We start from the raw sequence: 20,443 nt of genomic DNA on the forward strand, positions 1-20,443 counted from the left end.
AAAGAAAAAAAAAATCTTAAAATTACACCCACATATATATCGATGCCTCTCATATCTATGTAATTCTAGATTTATATTCATTTACATAGTAAATAAAAATTTATTAAAATTATATATATTTTTCCGTCTTATCCCCTATGTCTGTATCTTAAATCTTTTGAGGATCATTCTGTCCTGTGTTTGTATTTGTGTCCCTGCCCCTGCTTCTTAGGCAATGCAACATTAGGGCTACTCTCATTTTTTTCTAAACCTCTATTTTACCTATCTTTACCATAACTTATTTTAATTTCAATTTGTGGCCCCTAAAACTCCGTATAAGACCCATAAAATCTTTATAACTGCTCTTTCCTTTTCTTTTTTCACAAAATTACTGCAATTTCCGGTTGGGTAATGCAAATCCTGATAAGCACTAGGTACTAAACACTCAGTAGCAAGGGTATTTTAGTATTTCATAATTTGTGACCTATAACCCTAACACTACACATATGTAGTTGGAGGCGGCTATCTTTGTATCTTGGTTGCAATTCTTTTATCATAGTGATCCCGCAGCAACCACAAACATAACCCTAGTTTTGGAGTTAACTATGTAAATCCTAGACTCTTCTGTGTACATGTGATTTACAATTCTTTTTCATTGTTCATATTTGTTTTCGAGTCTCACCGATCATGGTTGGGTATGCCACGACATGCGCCAACTTTCAGCATAATTAACTCACCAAGAATAAGAAGATATGCTGCTCTGTAGCCAAAGGGAATGGTAATACTGAACTTATTTCAAAACCACATGAAAGAAATGCATAATATGCAACTCATTCAAGGACACTAAGCGTGAAAAGCATCGCAAATAAAACTGAAATTAAGGGGAGTGAAGATAATACGTACAATCTTATCGAGATAGCTCTTGACGGCAGCATTTTTCTCACTAATCTCTAAATCCTTCTGCTCCAACAAACCAATTAACTGCCTCTTGGATTTGTGAAGCTCAGAGACTTCAGTAGACAACCGCTCCATCTCTCCATCTTTCTCAATCTATAAAAAGTTAAGCAACCAAAATAAATGGAACAAAACAATCACCCACCCTTACTAATTATAAAAATATCAAACTTTAACTAAAACTTAAAATAAAAATTAAAAATTAAAAATAAAAAGAAGAAGAAGAAGAAGAAGAAGAGGAAAGAAGAATAATTAAGAAGAAAGAGATTACGGATTTGAGATGGATTTGGTGCTTCCCAGCTTGAACTTGGGCGAGCTCAGAGAGACGTTGTTGGAGGGCAGAATTGAGTTGGGAGTTTTGAGATTCAAGCTTGGCGAAATCGGAGGATAGGGATACGTACTTCTGTTCGAGGAGGGAGCAGGTCTGCTCGGCGGTGATAGCCGCTGCATCCGCCTGTGCCTTGACAGTCTCGAGTTGGTTGTAAACTTCTTTGATGAATGTGTCGGCCTTCTCTGCCACCAGAGACGCATCGTGCGAGCACCGCTCGTACTCTTCCTCTGACGCGAATAACGGCATGCCTTCGCTGTTCTGCTTCTTCCTCTTCCTCCAAATCCAAATGATGCGCCCTAGACTCACCCACCAATCTATTTGTTATATAAATTCGAAGAAAGGGGGAAAATCACAGACTATTGATTGATGCCCTACATACGGGCCTCCTCGCATATGGATTGTTTGCGATGACCATGCTGTGCTCTGCTCTTTTAAAGGGCTCCAACGTTATCGGTGCACTAGGCCCAACATTTGGAAAATAATGTTACACCGCATCCCTTCAGACTAATAAATGAAATTTCTAATAAATAAATTATAATTAGGAAATTACAAATAAATAATAATTTAATTCTTATAATAAAGAGAAATACTATAGTACATGTGTATCATAGGCAAATTATGTTATTTATTAATTTGATCAGCGCAAATGACGTATAAAAAATTTTAATAATTGAAAATTAAATACAAATTATTTTGTTAATAGCTGATAAAAGCGTTTGTCATTGTACGTGTGATCCTATATAAAAGATTCATAAAAACAATTTATTTCAAAGTTTAAAAAAAAAAAGATATATTCTCAACTTGAAATCAAATCCTCATTTGTGTTAATTAAATTGACCAAAAAATATGAATTCCACTTGTATTAAAATATTTTTTCTAAAAAAATAAAAACAACAAAAAATTTTATAACATACAAATTATGACTTGGTTATAACTCATAGTGTATTATTTTGATTATTAATGAAAAAAGTATTTGCAAATATCTTATGTTTTTGTTATGTCTAAAGCGATGAATCTAATCTTTAATTATACTTCAAGTGGTGTTTGATTATATTCTGTTATATTGGAAGAAAAATTATAAAAAACCATGGAAAAAACAAAAATTCATTAGAAAAAGTAGAACTTTTAATAGGACAAATTATAAGAAATTACCCAGAGAAGAAAAAAATAAAAGAAAACAAAGATATGTTAGAAAACCCAACAGTAAAAAATGCAATTGTTTTATATGTGGAGAACCCAATCATTTTGCAAAGAACTGCCCAAAAAGACAAAGACCAAATACCAATAAACAGATAGAAAGACTACATATTATAGAAGACTTAGAAGAAGATATAGTTAGCATAACTAGTGATGATTCAGAAATATATAGTATAGTCAGCGATTATGAATATCAAATAGAAGCCATAAGTTCAGATAGTGATTCAGAAAGTGATACTAATATAGATAATCTTTTAGGACAACTCAACCAAGAAATAGGATTAACACCTTCCCAAGATACTTTCTTTATGATGGAATGCAATGCAGATACTGAATGTTAGCATAACTTTCAAATAGGATTAGGATTTGATACCACTAGATGCAGCTATTGTAATTGGTTTCCAGCTAAAGATAAACGAGCTCAATGTTTGTTATGCAGCATAACCTATTGTGTAGTCTGTCTAGAAAAATTAAATATGACACATAAGATAGCTTTAGGAAATACTAGGGAAGATCATAATCTAGAAAGCAGAGAATTACATTTAACAATTAGAGAATTAGAATTACAAGTAAGAGAACTTAAGATACAAATACACGAGATAGAAACCAAGACTAGCTTTGACATAGAATGTTTAGAATTGATTAATCATGTGACATATTATAAATGTTTTAACCGCAAATTTTTTATTTCGGCTAAATTATTTTTGCATATCTTTTATGACAGAGCTCGTGAATGTGCATTATTAGTAATATTATAAATTTAAAAATTATTCAATAAATATCAATAAGTGCCTTAAATATATACAATAATTTTCGATGAATTATTATTTTTTAAAATAATACTTAATACTATTTATCATTTGTTATTTGTCAATATATCTTATAAAAAATTAACAAAAATAAAATATTGAGTTCTATTATTTTAATCAATCAATATCAAATTGGACGTTAAATGTGTATGCAAATCATTTTTTAAAATATGATATCACAATGGAATTAACTTTAATTAATGTAATGATATTTTATATTGTGGTATATGTTACAAAAGAGTAATATTAATTTTAATTTAAAATAAAATAGTAAATTAAATAATTTATTTTGATAATTTAGCCTTATCGTTCTATAAAAGTGTTATTTGAATACTTATATATATAATAAATTTAGTTAACTTACATGTTGATTTTGATAATTTTAGTTCTTTTGTGCTATAAAAGTATAATTATTATATAATAATTTTATATGATATATAAGGTAGTAAAACAAGCACTCACTTTGATATTAAAAATAATAGTTAATTTATAAAGATAGTTAGTAACGTGAAATTAAAAGTGATTCTAATTAATTTTCTTATGTTATATTTTATTTGGATAATAAAAATGCGTAGAATATAATTACACAAAATTTATTTAAAAGATTAAATATAAATATGTTGTGATTGGATTAAGAAAAAAATATATAAATTAATTATGTAGAGTATTGATTTTTTTTGTTTAATATTCTTTTTAAATTATTCATGCATATTGTATAGAGCTATATAAAATTTAAATTAAGTATAAATATTTTGTGATAAATAATTTCATGTTAAATAAAAAATTAAATATAAATTAATATTAAGACGTCAATAAGATAGAAAATAAATAAAAACTAGAAAAGAAAATTAATTTGATCTGTGTGATGCACATAATTAAGCACGTTCTGTCTTATTTATTTATATATCGTGATAGTTTTTTTCAAATATCATATAAGTAAATTATAATTATATATATGAAAAATAAGTATTTCTTAAATAAAATTCATATAAAATTTATTATTATAATTGAAATTGAGTTTGTATAAAACTTTATATGTAAATAGAAAAATAATGCTAATATGATTTTTTTTATAATAAAAACAAAATAGAATGTGCCACTTAAAAAAAAATCAAAAACTACTTGTATATATGTTGGTTTTTTGGCTTTTGAATGTTATTTTTGTAATTATGAGTATGCCAGTAAAGATCAATCAGTCCTTACAGAATATGAATTGCCAACCAATTATCAGACGACTGTGTTTTAGTTCTTTAAGGCTCAATGAAGAAGACTTTTACTTGTGACTTTGTTTAGGAGAATTAAGCAAACAATAATAAATGAATCCTTTAAGAGTTAGGATTCTGGGTATGGGGAGGATGCTATTATGAATGAAGTGCATGAAAAGGGGGAAATGGACGCCACAGATAAAGCCTTAAAGCAAATAGAATTCGAAGTGAAAGCCCAACAACTCACTTCTCAATTAAGGGGCTTATGAATTAGACAAGCCAAACTTGGACAAGATAAAAGATAGAGTAGGAAAAGAATTTTCGTTTATTGAATTTTGCTGGACTAAATTTCATGACCTCGTAACTCTGTCCATTTCGTATTTCTACGAAATCGAGAATGTAATCAAATGAACTCTAGTATCAATAGCATTTATTAATAAAACTGAGCTTTCTGAATTTCATTTGTTAAATTCTGATTTAGCACTCAAATTATGAACTACATGGTTGATGTGCTTTAACTCCATTTTGACTCAAACTCTTCTAAAGTGTGAAGTCTTTTCTTTTGAGAAAGCAATTTTTGCCTTTCATACCAACCCTAGGGCTTACATAATTCTTCACCCAACGGCTTCGAATTAACCAACCTTACCTTTCAAAACTTTATTCGATCATATTCAATTTCCCAACATATGGTTAATACAATCAAATAATTTCGAATCAATTAATTTTCTTTCAAACAAACAGACTAAATAAGGAATCCTCGTTTACACTATTTTATTCGAAAAAAGTGATTTCTTCTATATACTATCAAACCAACTATTGGTTTGACACTTAGAACAACAATTTCTATCCCAAAAGTGTTTCAAGTTTTGCTTCGAAGGATTTTACTTTTAATTAGAAACCTACAAACAGGTCCTTAATCCTTTTTGAAGTAAAATACCTAAGCACTTTTTCACAGTGAGGCGTGGAATGTGCTTCGAAGTCGGCTTCCTACATTCGAAGCCGTTTGTCATTTCATTTTGGCGCCAAAATTTGGCTTCGAAGCCAAATATTTTATTTCGAAACTAACATCAGTATTTGAGATGTGTTTCCCTCCATAATTATCAATATAGAAAGAAACTTTTCGTATCCGTAACTTTAGTACTTCTTTGTGAATTCTGTCTGTGCAACACAACTAGGTATATTTTTTTCAGACACAAAAGTTTTAAAACCCTTTTATTTCGTGCTTTGAATTCACCTATTTGCCTATCACATAAACCCTTCATCTCTGCTGACCTTCCTTTTCCTCTACTCTTTTTCCCGACTTCGCCTTCTGAGAAAACTCTTTATCAATGGATTCTTCTTCTTTGAAAATACCGGTCGCGGAACATGTGAGTCCATCTGTGACCTTGAAAAGAATTAATGACGCAGAGTACGAGAAGTACAAGGCCGGTGAGAAAAGCGCTATTGACGAACGCATCTTCATTCCTCGTCGTCATGAACAGCAAGAGTATGTGCTTGGGCCCATCTTCAAGGAGATTCCTACTGAGGTTCCATCTCTATATCCACGTCTAGAAGACCATTATCTCCTTTACGAAGGTGGTCTTGATTGGGGAAGCTAGAGGATAAACCTCCCCCATCGCTGCTAGCCCATGGTGAGACCAGAATGGCAAGAGTGGTATGATCGGGTTGTCCCTGATAGGACTTTGGACCTTCAAGAGCTCTACCTTTTCGACGCCCTCTAATTATCCAGGTTCACTATCTCAGAGGACCCTTTCTTAGTACCTGTTGCCTCTTGTTTTTGGAATTTCGCTTTTAATTTCTTTCAATTCAGATGTGGGATAATGGCCCCTACTATTCTTGATATCTGTCATTTATTAGGGTTGTCCCCCACTGGAAGCCCCATTGGACCAGATTATCCTGACCTACAAACCCATTTTTCCCTCCCCTCTCTTAACTCATCCTATAGTGACTTTGTCAAGATTGAAAATAAAAGGAAGGGCTCTATGACTGATAGGGAATTCTTTTATTTCATATTATATTGGCTTTGCAAATTCTTTTTATGCACCTCTTCTCAGAGGATCATGTCTGAATTCGCCTTTTCTTGCCAAAGCCCTTGTTTTACAGAAAAATGTGGCCTTAGCTCCATACGTTCTAGGTCACGTATATAGTGCTTGTTCCCATTTTTTGTGAGAAACCTTTGGATGCCAATCAAGGAGGTCCATTTTGGATACTTTAGCTTTGGCTTTTTGCATATTTTACTGAACTACAATCTAAATGCCTTAAGTTTTTGGAGCCAAATCCTACTACTCATGGCATGAGGCTAGCCAACGTTTCACTCTATCCTTCTACCTTTGTTTTTTACTTCTCTTTCTTCCACCAACTCCTAGTTTCCTTTTCTTCCCATAGCTTTCGTCCTTTCGAAGCTACCAACATTGGCCCATCTTGGTTGAAAACCTTTCTGAGTGATAGGTTCTGCTCTTCACCCCAACACAAGAACATATGGGCCTCTATTCTGATCCCTAGAGAATTATTCATTGGAACTATGAACCCCAGAGCTTACAAGTGCATTGCTGAGCCCTATTGTCCTGCTTAATTTGCTAGGCAATTTGGCCTCTCACAAGGGGTCCCAATACCTCTCTGCAGCCAAACCAATTCAAGTCTTACCAGCAGGGACTTAAAGGTTCGAAGATCCAGATTAGAAGAATCAACTTCTAAATTTATCCAGGACTTGATTGACTTTGAGTATGTCCCTTTCATTCCTCAAAGTAACATATTGAAAAGGTGCCAGAACTGGTAGGTGACCAATATGGAGGTACACTTGGTCATTCCTCCCCTAGACCTATTAATGGTACTGGACATACCTCAACCCAAATCGAAAGGGGTTGGAATTGTTATTCCTTCCACTGCTCCTGTTACTATAGTTCTTGCACCTGTCATTACAAAGCCCATTCCTGTTACCTCAACTCCTCCTAGAGTTACTCGAGCTGCCTCGAAGAAAGGTATGTATCCTTGTTTCTTTTCTCTTCTTTCCCTTTATAATGCTCTTAGCCTTACTTTTAGTTCTTTCTTTGGTGTAGATGGTGCGAATGCCTCACATGGAGGTTCTCCCCAAAAGGTCCAAGCTTTAAACCTTCTCAGAAGCAAACAACAATAACAAAAGCAAAGAAAGCTTTCACTTGATCCTGAAGAGGAGGTATAGACACCCCATTTTTGACCATCCTCAAGACTTGAACGTCGTCGTTTGAACACTCGATGATCATCCATGCTTGTGTTCGTTTTGAGTTCCCAAAGGTTCGGCTGCGCACCTTGCCTTAGGATCTCTCAACTTGTCTGTTTTGTGCTTGGTTGTGGACCAAGGACTTGTGGTTTTGCTTCTGAGGGAAGAGGGTGGCCTGTTGGCCATCCCTACAACCCATCGGCTAAGGCCTTGTGCCATCGGCCTTGTTTTCTCGCTATCGGCTATAAGTGTTGGCCGATCGGCACTCTTTTTGGTCGATCAGCACTCTTTTTGGTTAATCGGCCATATTTCTTGGCCGAGACCTTTCCACCTGCTTTTGCAGATATTTTTGTGCCAGTTGTGACAGTTAGTGAGCACAATTCTCATCATCCATACACGTGTGTAGAGGGATTGAATCAAGACTCAAGCTTGTTCAACAAGCTTGAGAATTGATTTTCTATAAAAAGGGAGGCCCCTCTCCCTTTCCAGAGGTTCTAAAAAGTTAATATACAAAACATATGTCACTCTCTCTCTATATTTTACCTCTCTCTCTCCTTTTGCTCTTGTTTGAGCTCAAAAGTGTAAAATCTTCATACTATTGCACACAAACACCTACTAGAACACCATCCTTTTGTTGTTGAGGTACTTAGGAGTTGGTGTTAGTGTTTTTGGGCTGGTTTAGAAAAGTTGCTAGAGTTGTGTTCTTGAAGGTGTTCTTCAAGGGTGAGAAACTAACCTTTTAATCCCTTGTTTTGGCTTAAGCTTTTAGACCTATTTGCATGCTGATTTAAGCTTAACTTTTTACTGTAAAAATATCTAATTTTTCATGCTTGTGATGTTTGTTTAAGGTCACTTTTGTGTTGAGGGTAGTCTACCCCCTCTTAGGCCTTGTTTGGCCTTGTTTTGAACCATCCTTTTAAGCTATTGGGACCACCTTGTTTGGGCCTTCTCATCACTGAAATCCAAAGGATTTTCAGTGGTGGAAAGGTAGTTTTGAGGTCCCAAATAGAAGAGGGTCATCCCCTCTCCTTGTATTTTGTATGCTAGTTTAAAAGGCTGATAATGGTAGCATGTTTTAGTTCCATTTCAGCAACTTTTTGGTGTTATTTTAGCATGCTTCAACTCTGTTTTAAGTTGGTTTGATAGCATCTTGCATGCTTCACATACTTGTAGAGCAATCTTACATGCTAGCATAACATGCATCATGTGTTTGGACCATCATTCTTGCATGTTTGGGCTCAACTCAAAGAAGATTTCCCTCATCTTTTACCATGCTTGAGCTCTGTTTGATGTTGTTTTAGTCATGCATGCATTGTTTTGTATAGCCGTGGTTAAATCTAGCTTGTTAACTTTGTGTATCAAGTCCACTAGCATGCATTGCTTAGACTATTCTCATGATTTGGCATCATTTGAAATGTTATTTCAGTGCATGTTTCATGGTCATACACTTGCCTTTGTCATTCTTTCAATACTTTGAAGAGTTGGTGTTTTATGCCTTAACAGTGGGTCATAGTACATGCCTCTATGCTTAGGCCTTTGGTTTATCATTTCAATGTATTTTTGGTCTTGTTTTACCATGATACATCTCTGATTTTTATTGTCAAAGTCATGCCATGTTTGGTTTTGATAGGTGTAGTGCAATCCCCTTTATTAGCCTTACTTGCATCATGCCTTATGCCTTTCATGTTGACTTGTTTTGGCTTTAGTCCATGCATGTTTTAGACCCATTTTGGTATGCTTTAGGACTAGTTTGGTTTGCTTAGGCCATTTGCTTCATGTTTTGCATAGCCTTAGTGCAAGTGTCTATAATAGCTTCAAGCTTTGAGCTTTCTTACATGCCATACTTGCATTGTTTGGTTGATTTGGCATCATTCCATGCATGATTCCAGAGCTTATAGTGTTGTTACGCTTCCACTTTTGTCACTCTTTAAGCACTCTTAAGAGTTGTGCTCTTATGCCTAGGTGATAGGCCATTACATGTGCATGCTTCGTTTTGCATTTCATGCCATCATTTCATCATTTTGGCCACTGATTTGGGCATGATTGAGGCCTGTCCATTTTAGTTTAAGTCCAATTTGCATGTTGTTCAAATGTTGTTACATTGCATCATGCTTGCATGTTTGGGTTGCATTGTGGTTTGCATGCTTGTTGCTTGCATTGTTGATACATGTTTGGTGCATTGCATGTTGTTGCATGCTCGTCTCATTGCATGATTTTGCATGCTTGCTGCATTGCATTGTGTGTGCATGCCTTACCTCTTGATCAAACATGATAGAGGTTAAGGTCCCTTATGTGTTTTTTGTGCATTTCATTTACATTGAATTGTGCGACTTGGCCTCTTTGGCCATTATGCATCGAAATGCCCGATTGATGGCTCGAGAGTCGAGCACTACACTCCTTTGAGCTTTAAACATGATAAGGAGTGTAGTTGTACAACATTTTCTTGCAAATACATTGTCGTGCCTCTGTTTGTGCTCTGTTGCAGCAAAAAGAGCGATTTGTAGGAAGAGATGGCCGATCGGCTATCTGGTGTGCCGATCAGCTAACAATATTTGGCCGATAGCTTCAAAACTAGTCAATGACCCTCATCTCTTGGCCGATGGCCTCACCTCTTGGCCGATGACCTCTCAGCATATCCCTGAGGTGGATCAGAAGTGCTTCAGAAGTTGGCACAATTTTCAGCAGTCTAAAACAGTGCAAACAGAGGCAACATGAGCCATGGCAACGGATTTCCGAGCGAAGCCGACCGAGCATGCATCATTCATCATTCTGAGGTAGAGCTGTGGCAGCTTGATTCAGCTTCTTTCTTTTCTTGCTTATTTGGTTTTGTAACTTAATTAATTTGCTTAATTAGTTAAGGTTTTTTTTTGTAATAATTAATTAGCGTAGCATAGCTAGCTAGTTGATTTATTCGGACCCTCCGTCGAGAGGGCGAACTTTTGTAATAAGTGTGCGCGAGTGTGTAAATGTCTTCCAACCCCATGTCTTTCTTTCTTTTACTTAATCGCTCATGATGGTTAGTTCTAGGCCATGTTTTGATTAGCATACTTATGATAGCATGTTTGCACACATTCATTCGTATTGCATACACCGGGCTTGGCACATTATACTAACCGCATTGTATTTCAATTCCTACTTGAATACGTGTTCAACAGCATGTTATGAAGTTGCATCTCATATACCATCTTAGAATAGCCGACCCTATTTCTAGCCGCATTTTTGCATGTGTTGCATCAGTCATCTTAACATAAACTAGGATCACGCATTAATTACTAACTAGTTGTTGTTTTGGCTTGGAGTACACTGTAAGTGTTTATGCTTTAGCATCTCTGCATGTGTGTTATTGATTGCCATGACAGCATGCTTGCCATGAGGCTATTTGCTTAAATGATATAACTGCCTGAATGCCTGTGGGTGAAGGTTGGATTGCTTGAATTGGAACAATTCATTGAAATGCGAGTTTTAAGCTCACTTGAGAGTGGCAAATCATCTTGTTTCCTAAGCCCACTTGAGGGTGGCAAATCCATATCTTAGCCTACTTGCGAGTAGCACCTTCAAACCATTTTCAAACAAACAAACATGAGATGTTTTGTTCCAGCTTAAGCGATCTAGTCTATACTTGTATGCTGTGCACATCACGTAGTAAGCTATCTAATAAACCGGAATAAAAACACACGTGTTTTCAAAAACAAAATATCATGTTTAGTAAAGGCCGATCTTTTTGATCAGGCGAGCGGGGGTGCTCATTGCATGACCTTCCCCTCTCATACCCAAGTTCCCGAGTCGAGACAACTTTGCTGATGACGGACACGTGGCCGTAGGCACAAGTCAGGGTTTCCTAAATTTTCAAAAATAAAATATTTAGGTGGCGACTCTGTATCTGAAAAAGCAGCCCATGTTTGGCACTTCTTTATTAAAATCAATTTTCCAAAACGATTTGCCGGATTTGGACTCTTTAGTGATTTATCGGTCTTGCATTGCACTTTGCGAGATTAGATTCAGAACCGCGACATTGAGTCTGAACTGTAGCAGCTAATGAACAAAACGGATTTCGCACCATTTGCGCGTGGAGCCAGGACGTTCGGGCATGTCTACAGGAGGCACCTGGGGTTCACGCAGCAGAAGAAGAAAAAGAAACAGAAAAATAAGAGATAGAACAAGAGCAAGAGACACCCTTGAAAAGAAAGAAGAAGATGACTGCCTCTCTTGCTGATTTTACTGGAGATCCCATCTACGAAGCATCTGCTAAAGTAGTGCAAGCAGAGCATTCCAAAGAGCTTATTGTATTTCAAAGGGTTGAGAAGAGGAAACAGCAGCAAATGCTCAGCGATGAGGCTACCGCCGCTGATGCACTCCAAAAGGAAATTGCAAGAAAACAACAAGCTGCTGGACACTATGCTCTTCGCAGCTCTCTAATCATAGTCACTACTTTTGAAACCAGTAAGTCCCTTTGTACTTCTATTCATCTTTCTCAAATTCTCAATACTGAGGCTTGACATTGTTTTGTATTTCTTCTTTTGACATTGTTTTGTATTTTTTCTTTTGCAGCAACAACTAATCTGCCTCCTTCAACAAAGACCGCTTCAATCTCAGTTGAAGTTGAAAGACCTAGAGTTGTAAAGTCAATTCAAGTAATACTTCCACCTCTTAGTCCCATATTTTCTATATCCTTCTTAAGGCCAAGTATTCATGCATCTCTTTCTTTTGGCTTAACTCCATACTTCCCTAATTTATCTTTCAATTCCCCTCAATTTACTTCCTCATTGAGCCTTGATGCCTCTTCTCCTCCTGAGAACCTTCCAGCTAATACATTATCTCCAATGATAGCTGATTTCCATAGAGAAGACACTGGTAGCTCTCCAATTCCTTGCTTATTATCTTTGTCTAGCTCCAGTCCCTCGTCTCTCGATTTACTGGTGGCCAAAACCATAGAAACTGTTAAAGATACTCCACCTTCTCCTCCTATTCCTATGCAGTCATTTATTCTTTCTACTAGAGCTCTTTCTGCACCTTCCATGTCAATGGATGAGATGGATATCTTCGAAACTAGGCTAGCTAGTCTCTTTGACATACCTTCCACCTCTCCAACAAATAGTAGTGAGACTGAGCCATTAATTCTAGCTGATTCTTTATTAGAAATTTTTTAGAGCTCTTCCTCCAGTGATAAGACTTCCTTGCCTCCAATAGACTTAGACAGTTGCCTGAAGCTGCTAACATCCTTTTCAAGGATTCCTTTTGAAGCCTTACAAAGGCATATAATAAAAAATGACTTTCTCTAGTGCTACAAGATTGTTGAGCAATCCAACATGACTGTTTCAAGTCATTTATCTCAGGCAGCAGCCACCATCGATTTTTACATCAACATCTGTCATACTGCCAAGGCTACAGGGGAGAAATTGTTGAGAGATCAGAGCTTTGTTTCTAAAATACATGCCGAAGTGTCAGAACTGAAAGAACAACATTCCTCTGTCTCTCAATTTCAAGCTCAACTGTTGGAAAAAAAGGCTCAACTTGAAAAAGAATTATCAGCAGTCAATTAGGCTTTGGATTGAACTGTCACCAAGCTGCAGATCACCAATCAGGAGCTGACTGATCGAAAGCAAGAAATGACTACAACCATTCAGTTGTTCCCATCTCTCAAGAATAAAGCATCTATTATAAAAGAACAACTGAAACAATGTACTAACTTTTGGACCAATCTATGGCTACATGTACTTAACTCATTATGAAATAAAATCCCCATTCATCATTTGAGTGTTTTCATGTTCTTTTACTTAGCATTTATTCTATTCCTTATGTTTCCCATATGGTTGGAAAATAAGGCTTCAAATATCTGCCATTAATCCTCTTGGGATGTACATATCCATTCAAATTTTTCAAATGATATGCTCCCGAAGGCAAGACTCTATGAATTTGATATGGTCCTTCCCAATTAGGTGACCATTTGCCAAACTTGTGGCTTTTAATCCCTATTGGGAATATTGTTTTCCATACCAAATCACCTTCATCAAAGCTAATATACTTTACCTTCTTATTATAGTTTTTAGTTGCTTTCTTCTTTTGGAAAAAAATGCTATTTAATGCCAGAATTCTAGCTTCATCTATACTTTCTAATTCTAAGTACATACTCTGATGGTATTGCTCAAAATCTAACTGATCCTGGCATCTCACCCTCAAGAACTTAACATTAATTTCCACAGGTAACACCGCATCATGCCCTTATACTAAGGCATAAGGAGTGATTCATGTATTTGACCTTAGAGAAATCCTATAAGCCCATAATACATCCAATAACAAGTTATGTCAATCCCTAGGATTGTCTTCCACAACTTTCTATATTTTTTTTTTCAAAGACTTATTGGATGATTCAGCTTAACCATTGGCTTGTGCATAACAGGGGGTAGAATTAACAAGGCTAATTCCAAAGTCTGCCACAAAAGACTTTACCATTTTTTTATCAAATATAGTCTCATTATCAACAGTTATAGTCTGTGGGATGCCAAATCTATGGATTAGATTTTTAATGAATCCAATAACTTCGATCTGGTCTACAGCCTTATATGGCTTAGCTTCAACCCACTTAGTGAAATAATCTGTGACCACTAAGATGAAACAATGATGCTTCGAAGAGGGTGAGTGTATTTTCCCCATCATATCCATGGCCCATCCTCTAAATGGCCAAGGCTTCACAACTGCATGCAGGTCAGTTATGGGCACGTGCCTTATTGTGCCATGATTTTAGCATACCTGGCAACCTCTAACATATTCTATGCAGTCTTTAAGGATAGTTGGCCAATAGTATGAGTGTCTTCGAAGCAACCATCTCATCTTCACACCAGGCTAATGAGCACCACAGATGCCTTCATAAACCTTAGCCATAGTTGTCAATGCTTCCTTTGGACCTAAACATTCCAACAATAACCCATCTGCCCCCTTTTGTAGAGAGCATTGCCATATATTATGTATTGCATAGATTGTAATTTAATTTTTCTGCTGGCTTTCGAAGATAGGCCAGCCAGATACTGCATTATTGGATGCATCGAATCTTGTTCTTGTAAGTCATTATGATTGACTTCTAAGACCATATTCCTTTTATTCAAAGGTAGTATTACCTTCTGAGATATTGTTTGGCTTATGTTTCTTTGAGTGTTGTCTCTTCTCTTGAAATTTGAAGCTTTCTGAGCCACATCATTAGCTTTACTATTCAAGAATCTAGGGACATAAGTTACATTTGCCATCTGAAATTGAGACAGCAAATGCAATGCAACAACATAGTATGACAACATGCTTACACTTTGACATTTGAAAATCCCTTTCACCTAGTTAACTACCAATTAAGAATGTCCAAATATTTCAACTACATGAGCTTGTAATCCAATAAGTATTTTCAGTTCTATTATTAAGGCTTCATATTCAGCTTGATTATTGAAACAAGTAATTTCATCCACTCTGAAACCATGTGTGGTTTCTACCCCTTGTGGCGACTTAATTACCACACCAATTCCAGTTAGACTATTGGCTTTTGACCCATCGAACCACATTTGCCATAAGTATTTTCAGTTCTATTATTAAGGCTTCATATTCAGCTTGATTATTGAAACAAGTAATTTCATCCACTCTGAAACCATGTGTGGTTTCTACCCCTTGTGGCGACTTAATTACCACACCAATTCCAGTTAGACTATTGGCTTTTGACCCATCGAACCACATTTGCCATGGTTCAACACTAACCATACCAAGTTCCATTATTTCTTGGCTTTCTGTTTGACATAGACGGTCTGCCAAAAAATTGGCTAAAACTTGTCCTTTTACTGCCTTTTGGGGGGACATATTCTAAATGAAATTCTGATAAAGCTAGTATCCATTTGTCAATTATTCCCCTCAACATGGGTCTAGATAACATATATTTAACCAAATATGTGGTTGCAATTACCAAGACAGTTGTAGGCAAAAGGTAGTATCTTAATTTCATTGCAGCAAAATACAATGCAAGGCACAACTTTTCTACAGCTGAGTATTTACATTCACAAGAATTTAGAAATCTACTAAGGTAATAAACTGCTTGCTCTTTACCTTCTTCATTGTCTTGAGCTAAGAAAACTCCTAGTGAATCTTCTGCTGCAGCTATGTACAACTTCAAGAGCTTATCACTCCTTGGTGGTATCAGCACTGGAGGTTTAGCCAAGTAGGCTTTGATACCTTCGAAAGCAGTTTGATGCTCTGCTGTCCATACAAACTCCTCTTCATCTTTTAACCTTAATAAGGAAGAAAATACTTTAGTTTTTCCCGCAGTATTAGAAATAAATCTTCGAAGAAAATTAACCTGCTCAAGGAATTTTTGTATTTCTTTCTTACTTGATGAAGGTCTGGCTTCGATGATAGCTTTGGCTTTGTTTTGATCAATCTGTATTCCCTTTTTATGTACTACATAGCCCAAGAAGTTTCCAGCTGATACACTGAAAGCACATTTAAGAAGATTAAGTTTCAACTTGAACTTTCTCATTCTTTCAAAAATTGCTTCCAAGCGAAACAAATGTTCCCCCATGGATTGAGACTTTACTACAATATCATCAATATAGCATTCTAAGTATCCTCCAATGAGATCATGAAAGATAGTGTTCATAGCTTTTTGATATGTAGCCCCAGCATTCTTCAGACCAAATGGCATTTTAACCTATTTGAATGTGCCAATGTTCCTAAGACATCTGAATGTTGTCTTATGGATATCCTCTTCTGCAATGCAGATTTGGTTATAACCAGAGTGCCTATCATCATTGATAAAATTTGATACCCTGCTGAACTGTCTACCAATAAATCTACTATGGGCATAGGATACTCATCTTTCGGAGTTGCTAGATTCAGATTTCTGAAATCAATGTATTCCCTCATTTTATCATTCTTCTTGACTACAGGCACAATATTAGATAGCCATTCAACATACCTAGCTGTCCTAATAAAGCCTGCCTTGAGGAGCCTAAGCATTTCTTCCTTGATCTTTTGAATCACTTCAGGACTCATTCTTCTTGGTTTTTGCTTGTATGGCTTGAAGTTAGGCCTCATAAGGAGCCTATGTTCTACTAATGATCTATCCAATCCTGGTAGCTCATTATAAGACCATGCAAAACAATCTTTATATTTCTTCAAGACCACCAACAACTGGTCCCTGTCGATAGTATTCAACCAAGCACTTATATAGGTGGGCTGCTGTATAGAACCTTCCCCTAAGTTCACTTCTTCCAAAGGGTCTTGCATCTGAGGACTCACTGATGCTTCTGTTTTGATTTCTTTTATCTTCGAAGCAATCTCCTTGCTCTATCCTGTTCCCAGCTTCTTTGTTTCAACATCTTTGCCCTCCTCCTCATAGACAAAGTCTGTCCACAAGGCCTCTTCTTCTTGTATCTCCTGGACTTTTATTTCAATGTCCAATGCACAGTATTTTCCCAAGGCTAACATCTTGACTTGTTGCTGCTCCTGCTTACAGCCAATTGCTGTGGCCTCTTCCTTTTGCTCTTGTATCTTCTGGACTATTGATTTTATGTCCAACATTGAGAATTTAATTAAAGCCAAAGATCTGGCCTTTTGTGTGTCATCTCTTTGCTTACAACCAGGCATCATTGTCATCTTTGGCGACAAACTCCTCATCAGTATTTTCTTGAACTAAATGTTTCAGGTGTGCTAATTCCTCATCAGCCATCACTTCGGCTGATCCATCAGGTTTCCTCGGTACACTGAGTGGTGCCACTTCTTCAGTATACAATTTGGCCTCTGCAAAATCTGCACAAGCTATAAAGGGTTGAGGATCTGCATTGATCTTCTCTGTCTCTCCATTGCCCAAGGCCATCATTATTTTCTGATGTAGAGAGGAAGGCACACACTTGTTAGTGTGAATCCAATCCCTACCAAGTAGAGCATTGTATTTAGCATTGCTGTCAATAACGAAGAACGCAGTCATACAGTCCCTTGTTCCCATACTCAGGTTGATGGGAAAAATGCCTTGAGCCATCTGTTTGTCTCCAGCGAAACCAGCAATGGTTGTACTGGTTAGGATTAGTTTGGGGTTCCTCTTTCCTAGTTTCTTCAAGGAAGATTTCGGAAGTAGGTTTACTGCTGCCCCATTATCTACCAACACTCGGTTCATCTGTATCCCAACGAAAAAGGCCTTGATATACAAGGGTTTGACATGCTGTGTCATGGATGTCGTGAGATACTCAAAAGGGTATGAGAGGTTAATGCTCACCTCTTCCTCACTCTCATCTCCAGTTTCTATAGGTGTGGCCACTTTGGATTCATCTTGCACCATACTCACTTGTGAGTCTTCACTGGAAACTAGAATTGGGTCAATTTCTTAACCTTCTTGGTTTTCATCTTCAGCTTGGAATTCTTGTAGTGGTAGGTGTACCATATTCACTTATACTGGAGGAAACGAGCCAAATTGGATGACTGGCTGTACCTGTTTCTCTTCCTGGCCAAGTTGTTCAATTATTTCAAAAGCATCTTCCATGCTGCATTCTAGCACTTCAGTACTCGTAAATTCCTTCAAATGATTTGTTTCTGCTGGTTTTTCAACCAAAAATGTTTTTTCAGCCATGAAGGCTTCAACCATCTTTTTCTTTTGGCCTAGGCCAATTTCTTCCTCTGTCTCATTATCACTTTCCATCAAAGCCTTTTCCAGTCCTGCCAAACTGGATCTCTCTTTGGCTTTCAGTTCATAATGAACTTTGGCCAATTGCTCTCTGCTGCAACTCCTCTTGTCTTAAAGAGTTGATTTTGGATTATGATCTAACTTTAAACTTTTTCCTCGCTCTGCTTGGCCCTTTGGCTGGACCAATAAAGAGCTTTCTCCACTTTCTTTCTGATCTTTCTGGTACTGAGTGTACCTTCGTTGGATCTTCTTCCTTTGGGATTTAGAGATCACTGGAACCATATCTGGTTCCTTTGTTTTTGGATGCTTTAGTAACACCTAATTATTTAGAGCTACCAAAGAGGGTTTAACCATCCTACCCTGATCTCGGACAACATTTCTTTGGGTAAGTATTTCCCTAGGTTTGTTCTGCATGACAAACCAATCTGGAACTTCAGGTACCCACGAACCTACCGGCCCAGTTGTCGAACTACCTCTTTCTTCCTTCGAAGCCAATTTTGAAGCTGGCCTGTGAAGACCACTGCTTGGCTCTAACCCTTTGTTTTGGGCCTAGTTCAGGCCTTCCATGAAGGTGGTCATTTTCTTTTTTTATGAGACTGGTCTAGGGGGCCAATCTCTGGCTTTGATCCCATGACTCGAACCCACTTCAAGTCTCCTCTCAAGGTATTTGCCCTCCGTTCTATAATAGTTAAGTGGTCTGAATTCGTGTAGAGGTCTCTTGCCCTTGGACTACATTCTCGTGGCTGCTGGCTCAGTCATGAATGGCTACTGTCTAGTACCAATTGGATATGGTCTCTTATTATAGGCATTGGTTGGTTTAGGACGCCTCTGCACATCCTTGTAATATTGTTTCCCATCAATCGAAAGCCCTTTTAACCACTTGTTGCTCAACCTACACCTAGGACACATTCTTTGCACGACAGCCGCCTCTAAAGAATCATCATCCAGTGCCTCTTTATCAGAGTCTTCCTTTTGACCTACAAAGCCTTGCCCAATAGCTGGTAAACTTCTAGCATTTGTTTTGATAGTAGTTTGGCTGGCAACATGCATTTGCACATTGACCTCTTCCAATTCTTTCAAAAGACAAGTTCTGGAAGTCTGGTACAATAACATTGGCTACCATTTCTCCAATTTCTAGGAATGGATTAGTGTCAATCCCCATGGCCTTTTCTGCTTTAGCTGGGAATTTTAAACTCCTTTTCCGAATATGCTCTTGGATCCTATCTCGAAAAACAATGCAGTTTTTAGTTGAGTGAGACCAAGAATTATGCCATTTACAATACACTTTTCCTTTAAGTTCCTCTGGAGATGAAATTTTGACTCCTTTTCGTAACTTCAAAAAGTTTGCCGCAAACAAATGATAAAAAATGTCATCTGCCTTTGTTAAATCGAAAGAGTATTTCCTATGAAGGTCTTTTTTTTTGAACTGCTGGTCTATTGTTGTGTCTTTATGAATTAATGCTTCACAGATCACAGGTTCTTTTCCCACAATCTCTGCCACATCAATTTCATAATTAGGATCTCTATAATATGTCTTGTATGATGCATTACTTCGACCTTGCTCTTCCTCTAATAATGCCTCGTACCTAGACACCTTATAGGTTAGTTCCACCAAGTCTCTAAACTCAGTTGAGTCAAACTTCTTTCGAAGCCTAAACTCTAGACCATTTTGAGCTAGTCTCACGAATTCTAGCTCTGGTAAGATGATCCTACATTTGTTTCGTGCTCTTTTGAATCTGGCAATAAACTAAATAGCCTTCTCATCAAGCCTTTGACTCATTCTTGTCAAGTCTGCCCTGGACACTTCTGGCTCTGTTTGGAAGAATTGGGCATGAAATGCCTTCTCCATTTGTTGCCAAGTTTGGATAGAGCCATGTGTAAGGTTAATATACCATACAAAGGCTACCCCAGTTAGAGAATTTGGGAATAATCTTAACTTCATATAGTCATTATTGATAAATTCACCACACTGAGCCGCGAATCTAGCAATATGCTCAACCGTTGACTGGTTTCCATTCCCATAAAAAAGGGCAAAGTCTGGTATCCTGAAACCTCTTGGGTATTCATGTACCTTATCTACCCATTCTAGGTACAATTTCCTATACACAGGAGTCTGAACCCCCGAGCCAT

At 37.0% G+C, this 20,443-nt stretch overlaps 1 protein-coding gene across 2 annotated transcripts in view; it reads right to left on the reverse strand.

Annotated features, from left to right (window-relative positions):
* NUA (nuclear pore anchor) overlaps positions 1-1,789 on the reverse strand; it is a 71,608-nt gene extending 69,819 nt beyond the window's left edge. The window contains exons 1-2 of one of the 2 annotated variants that reach the window (XM_028265414.2): positions 1,205-1,789; positions 883-1,029 (exon numbers count right to left, since the gene is read on the reverse strand). In XM_028265414.2, coding sequence (XP_028121215.2) covers positions 883-1,029; positions 1,205-1,510 — 453 coding nt within the window. In that variant the 5' untranslated portion in view covers positions 1,511-1,789. The remainder of the gene's footprint in view (positions 1-882; positions 1,030-1,204) is intronic. The other variant, XM_082884579.1, reaches the window with a different exon arrangement.
* Between the last annotated feature and the right edge of the window lie 18,654 nt (positions 1,790-20,443).

This window comes from Camellia sinensis, chromosome 8, assembly GCF_055761805.1.
Source record: "Camellia sinensis isolate YWXY chromosome 8, ASM5576180v1, whole genome shotgun sequence".
Taxonomy (NCBI): domain Eukaryota; kingdom Viridiplantae; phylum Streptophyta; class Magnoliopsida; order Ericales; family Theaceae; genus Camellia; species Camellia sinensis.